The 6,716-nt window shown below is 37.7% G+C and overlaps 1 protein-coding gene across 3 annotated transcripts in view; it reads left to right on the top strand.

Moving 5' to 3' along the window:
• The window catches only part of LOC107685950 (LIM and senescent cell antigen-like-containing domain protein 1), a 12,247-nt gene extending 6,298 nt beyond the window's left edge, over window positions 1-5,949 (top strand). Inside the window, exons 7-11 of one of the 3 annotated variants that reach the window (XM_016482711.1) lie at window positions 1,648-1,740; window positions 2,439-2,487; window positions 2,622-2,697; window positions 3,773-3,906; window positions 4,902-4,978. In XM_016482711.1, the coding sequence (XP_016338197.1) occupies window positions 1,648-1,740; window positions 2,439-2,487; window positions 2,622-2,697; window positions 3,773-3,906; window positions 4,902-4,903 (354 nt within the window). In that variant the 3' untranslated portion in view covers window positions 4,904-4,978. Of the gene's footprint in view, window positions 1-1,647; window positions 1,741-2,438; window positions 2,488-2,621; window positions 2,698-3,772; window positions 3,915-4,901 lie in introns of those variants that run through there. The other 2 variants (XM_016482712.1, XM_016482710.1) reach the window with 2 other exon arrangements.
• Window positions 5,950-6,716: the final 767 nt, after the last annotated feature.

Below are 6,716 nucleotides of genomic sequence, written 5' to 3'. Positions count from 1 at the left end.
TAATGGGTTTTATTGGTTTTGTCTCGTCTAGTGATGTCCGGATCGCAAACAAATCGTTCTATTTAACCGGATCTTCTTAGTGAACCAGTCGAACCAGTTCACCAAATCGAACTGAATCGTTTGAAACGGTTCGCGTCTCCAGTACGCACTAATCCACAAATTACTTAAATTATTCGGTTTATAAACGTTCCTGACACTCCCTCTGACGCGAAATAAACCAATATCCCGAGTTATTCAGTACCTCTTAACAGTACATCGACTGAACTGCTAAAAGAGAACCGATGATGGGATGTGCACGAGCAGAGCAGCTGGACCGAGTCTCGTCCTGCTGGGAGATGGCATCACAGTATGTTAAGGGGCGTAACATTTCCGTCACACGCTTGAGGTATTCGGCCAATCACAATGCACTGGATAGCTGGCCAATCAGAGCACACCTCACTTTTTTAGAACGATGAGCTTTGTAAAAATCGACGCGTTTCAGAAAGGCAGGGCATAGAGGAGAAACAATAATGTACATTATATGGAAAATAATGTGTTTTTTTAAACTTAAACCGCATAAACACATTGCATTACACCAAATACACAACATAATGTTCTTTTTATCAACGTCATATGACCCCTTTAATCAAACAATAATATAAAAGAAAAAGAGAAGCACTCACTGCTCTCAGCTGGATAACTTTAGTACCATGAATAAGCCCTCGGCAGGCAAACTGCAACGGCTCAGTGTATTAACGTGTATTATATAATAATCATGCAGTGAAAACTATGCCAGGTAATTTTGTTTTATTAGTGATATTACAGTTTCTGGATGTTTACTTGGATACTTCAGTAATTAAGTACTAATCTTCAAGCACATTTTATCAGATTTATTTCTTTGCGTTTGTTCTATTGTTTGTAATCTGTTCTTTATTTTAGTACTCTCTGCTTTCTTGAATATTTGTTTGAAAAATGAACACTTAAATTGAGAAAAATGAAGGTTTCATGCTGTTGCCATATTTAATTTGTTAATATTTTATTGATGTTTAACTGTTTATTTAAAGGAGTGCGTTTAAAAAAAAATAACAATAGCATATTATTGTTTGCTGTGCTACTGAAATGGTTTTGACTCTTGAAATGTTGATATTGTGATGGTCCTATACCTAATTGAATAATATTTGATTATTACTTAATTAACACAATATTATACCAACTTTTTTCTGTGTTGTGAGCATTAGGTGACTGCTGTGTGATTAAGTTAACACCTTTATTCAATGAGGATGCATTAGGGAATAAGAATGCAACTAATCAAAAGTGACAGTAAAGGCATGTATAACTTTACAAAAGATAAATGCCATTCTTTTGAACTTTGTTCAAAGCATCCTGGAAAAAGAACACAGTTTCCACAAAAATATGAAGCAGCACAACTGTTTTCAATATTAATGAGAAGAAATGTTTCTTGAGCAAATAAGCATTTCAGAATGTTTTCTGAAGGATCATGTGACACTAAAGACTGGAAATTCAGATTTACCATTACAGGAAAAAAAAATTACATTTTAAAATATATTACAGTAGAAACACTTATTTTAAAACATTAAAAAAAATCTTGAATTATGTAGTGTTTAATTGAACTGCATGCTCACAGCTTGTGTGTTTGTTTGTCTACAGCATTTTGTCTGTGCCAAGTGCGAGAAGCCTTTCCTGGGACACCGTCATTATGAGAGAAAAGGACTTGCTTACTGCGAGACTCACTACAACCAGGTAACACATGCCTGACTCCTCTTTCAAAGCCCCTTTTGATCCAAATAAAACAAAATAAAATAAAATAATGAAACTTTCAGCTTTTTATGTGAGACTAAGCGAGCTTTTCCACTGCATGGTACGGCTCGGTACGGTTCACTTTTGGGGGGTTTTCCACTGGGTACAGTGCCTGGTACTTTTTTTAGTACCACCTCGGTTGAGGTTCCAAGTGAACCGTACCGTTACCAAAACGTGACGTGTAAACTCTGCTGATCATGGATTGGCCGGAGAGAATCGTCACTACCTGCGTCACTGAACTTGCGACACAAACACAACAGAACCGCTAGATTTAAATCAGCACAGCCAGCAAAGGAACGAACGCAACTGTTTTGAACGAGCGCACCTTTTTTTACAACCAAAAAGTGTCTGTTTCGTGGTCTGTTGAGGAAGTACAGACGTTCCTCTCGTTGATAGCAGATGAGCTGATCCAGCGAGCTTGATGGGGCGACGCGAATGAAAAAGTTTTTCAGGAGTTGCGGCAGTAGAGGCGGCGCAACTATAACGACATGTGAATAATCCCGCCCACTCTAAAGCGGTACTGAACTGCAGTGGAAACGCAAACCGAGCCGTGCCATGGCGTACTGTACTGAGCTGTGCCGAGCTGAGTCGTACCACGCAGTGGAAAAGCGCCAATAATCATCTGTTCTGTCTGTTTGCAGCTCTTTGGTGATGTTTGTTACCATTGCAACCGTGTGATCGAAGGAGATGGTAATCACTGTTTAATTGACATGATATTGACATTTAGTTCCCAACCTTTAAAGCTTCAATGATTTGATGTGCAGTTGATATGGCTCCGGGTATTGCTGTCGTGAGTTGTAAGTTGTTTTTGTGTTTTCTGTCAGTGGTGTCGGCTCTGAATAAGGCTTGGTGTGTGAATTGCTTCTCATGCTCGACCTGTAACACCAAGCTCACCCTCAAGTAAGTGATTTTACACACATGTGTACTCATCCTATATCACAATCTGTCCTCTTTCCTTTTTCTCTAAGCGACTGTTTGGTAGCTGTGTTTTGTGTAAATTTGTGCAGAAGTGCCTTTAAATTGGGTCTCGGCTGCTGTGATGTAGCCTACTTCTTTGGATCATTACTAACCTTTCTCTCCAGCTAACTCTTAGAACAGACGTTCCTCTCGTTGATAGCAGAGGAGCGGATCCAGCGAGAGCTTGATGGGGCGACGCGGAATGAAAAAGGATTTTTTTTTTTAGGAGTCGTGGTAGTAGAGGCGGCGCAACTATAACGACATGTGAATAATCCCGCCCCCTCTAAAGCGGTACTGAACTGCAGTGGAAACGCAAACCGAGCCGTGCCATGGCGTACTGTACTGAGCTGTGCCGAGCTGAGTCGTACCACGCAGTGGAAAAGCGCCAATAATCATCTGTTCTGTCTGTTTGCAGCTCTTTGGTGATGTTTGTTACCATTGCAACCGTGTGATCGAAGGAGATGGTAATCACTGTTTAATTGACATGATATTGACATTTAGTTCCCAACCTTTAAAGCTTCAATGATTTGATGTGCAGTTGTTATGGCTCCGGGTATTGCTGTCGTGAGTTGTAAGTTGTTTTTGTGTTTTCTGTCAGTGGTGTCGGCTCTGAATAAGGCTTGGTGTGTGAATTGCTTCTCGTGCTCGACTTGTAACACCAAGCTCACCCTCAAGTAAGTGATTTTACACATACATACTCATCCTATATCACAATCTGTCCCCTGTCCCTTTTCTGTTAGCGACTGTTCGGTTGCTGTGTTTAAGTTTGTGCAGAAATGTCTTTAAATTGGGTCTCTGGGCTGCTGTGATGTTCTTCTTTGGATCATTACTAACCTTTCTCTCTAGCTAACTATTTTATTCTCTACTTCTGTCCCATTCGATTCTCTCCTTCGCTTTCTAATGCTAGCACATTTATCTTCCTCTCTCCTGCTTCAAACCCATTCCTCTTCCAATTTTCCCTTCTTTTCGCTTGTTTCTCCGGTTTCCTCCTTCCTTGTTCCTGACGGTGACTCTGCAGGGACAGGTTTGTGGAAGTGGACCTGAAGCCAGTGTGTAAACACTGTTACGAATGCCTGCCGGAAGAGCTGAAGCGGCGTTTGGCCAAACGTGAACACGACTCTCGCGAACGGCGAAAGAAAGTCATCGCCGTCTGTCTGTAACCCTTTTCTCTCTTTTTTTCCTTCTTCATGCTCATCTGCTTCACTCGTTCATTATCATTGGTTAGTGTCTTCAGCCTCACCATGTATTTATTTTTCAGCAACTTTTTCCCGTACCAACTCTTTCCTGTATTTTTTATTATTATTGCTTATTTAATTATGCACTCTCATTTTCCCCCAATTATGCATTTCCCCCAATATAGAGGCTAAATATACCTGTACAATCATCTAATGCTCACTTAATCTTAGAAAACACTAGTATTTTAATAACACCGTTCAAAATCAATAGAACATTTTCAATCTGTCCATTATACTTCAATTGGAGTGAATGATTTCTTTGTCATTAATTGTCTTTCATTTTTAATGTAGTTATTGACATGTGAAAATCTAATACAAATTAAAATCAGCCATTTATTGGTTATCAGCCATAATGTCAAAATAATTGTGGTTATTGTTATCAACAAGAATTTTAATATTGATACATAACTATTCAATTCATCATTATCATATTCTTAATGTTTTATGTTTTTTCATACATTTGGTCACTCATAGAACCAATGCATGACACTGCCTTCAAAGTTTTTATTAAAAATAAAAACCTATGATAAACATGAATGTATGTAAGTGCTAAAACCTTCAATTATAGTATTTAATATTTTGAATTAGCTTGTATTTTAATATTTTCAGTTATTATTTTAGTTTAAGTAATTTTATCTTGTGCTTTTGTCATTTTTATTCTTTTAAATATTTATATTTTTATCTGCAATTTATTTTAATATTTTTTTTGGTAATTTTAGTACTTCAACCTAAATTTATTTTATTTCAGTTTTTTCAAGGCAACATTTTTATTTTTTATGTTAATTTTATTTCAGCTTTATTTCTATTATCAAAAAAAATATTTGTAATAGTTTTAGTTGGAATGGGATGCATACTTGTAGATTATATTTCTGGCCTAAATGGCATTTGACAATGACAACATTTTTGTTTTAGGAACAAGTTTGTGGAGTTTGATATGAAGCCGGTGTGTAAGAAATGTTACGAGAAGTTTCCTCTGGAGCTGAAGAAGAGACTTAAGAAGCTGGCAGAGACCGTGGGCCGCAAGTAGATCTCCCCGCCCACAGGGGGAGCCAAAGGATGGTCAATATTACATCTATGGTGCTTAAAGAATGAACAGAGACCAAACTAAATCTGGACTGCTTATGATCTTGGATTAGTCGTCACTTGTGTCTTACTTTGTTGTCGTAAACTTTACATTTGTTTTTCTGTGACAGAAAGTAGCCAGCAGATTTTCTTTGGTCTCACATCAACAGATGTTCTTGTGTCTTAACACTGCAACCAAAACCAAACAAATACTTTTATATTGTTTATTGATATATATGTACTTGCATGTTTATAAAGATAATGCTAGTTTGTATTCACGCTGTTCAGAGTAATTATTCTGCACATTTTTGACTTTTTTTGCTTCATATGCAATGCCACAGCTTTTTCTCAAGGCTGAACCCCTTTCTGTGTCTGACCCAAGGCCTGGCTTTGATATATTGATCTGAGAGTTGTATTTGATATTTAATGTATGCTCAAGCCTCACATTTTTCTGTCAGACAGGGGATCAAAAGTTAATGCATGATGTAATGAGCCTGGAGGAACATGGCAAGCTCTAAAATCTTCGCTTGACTGAAAGTGCTCAGGCTGTCTAATCTCCTTCCCAGCTTAAATGATCTAGCTTTATTAAAGCCCTCACTGTGTTCTCGAAATATGCGATAAATTAGACCACTTGTATATCTTCTGAGAGGTGTATGAGCAGAGAGGTTTATGATGACTGTCTTGCATCATAACATCCTCGTCTTTTTCATTTTGTTTTAAAAGTTTAGTTTTATGACATGCCTGTCTTATTTTTCTGGAGAATTTGGATATCCAAATATAATGAACTTGTGCCTTGTGTATTGTTTATCTGCATTGACAGCAATTACTTATGATTTCTGTAACAATTGACTGAACTTAAACATGATTCGAATGTCCTTGATTTCATATTCTGTTTTTAAGTATGAAAGACATTTTAAAAATGTAAGTTTTAACTTCACTTTATTTCTACTTGCATTAATTCACATTATTATATTTTGTTTATTATACATTTAGCTATTTGCTAGTTTTTTTTTGTTTTTTTTTACAGTCAGACATTTCATTGTAATTAAAATAAAATTTTAAAGCGATAGCAAAACTACTTCATCACAGTCTGCATTAATTGAATTGCATTTTGGCAAAATATGTATTAATATGCTTGTTGACAGCTTTTAAATAATGGATCTCACTGTTCTGTATGAAACATCAAAATATATGAATAAAGTATGCACTATTTCTGATGTCTTCACATTTTCTTTATAATAATTGAAGGCAATGTCTATCACGGGGAAGTCGTGGCCTAATGGTTAGAGAGTCGGACTCGTAACCCAAAGGTTGCGGGCTCGAGTCTCGTACCGGCAGGGATTGTAGGTGGGGGGAGTGAATGTACAGCGCTCTCTCTCACCTTCAATACCACGACTGAGGTGCCCTTGAGCAAGGCACCGAACCCCCGACTGCTCCCCGGGCGCCGCAGCATAAATGGCTGACCACTGCTCCGGGTGTGTGTTCACAGTGTGTGTTCACTGCTGTGTGTGTGCAATCAGGATGGGTTAAACGCAGAGCACTAATTCCTAGTATGGGTAACCATACTTGGCCACATGTCACATCACTTTCACTTTTCACTTTCATTAGGGTTATTAATATGCTAGTGTACTCATAAAAATGTGCAAAACTCTTTTAGCAGATATT

The sequence above is a fragment of the Sinocyclocheilus anshuiensis genome, unplaced genomic scaffold (assembly GCF_001515605.1).
Source record: "Sinocyclocheilus anshuiensis isolate Anshui unplaced genomic scaffold, SAMN03320099.WGS_v1.1 scaffold465, whole genome shotgun sequence".
Taxonomy (NCBI): domain Eukaryota; kingdom Metazoa; phylum Chordata; class Actinopteri; order Cypriniformes; family Cyprinidae; genus Sinocyclocheilus; species Sinocyclocheilus anshuiensis.
Note: the sequence above shows the minus strand (reverse complement) of the source record. Positions and strands in the feature narration are given on the sequence as shown.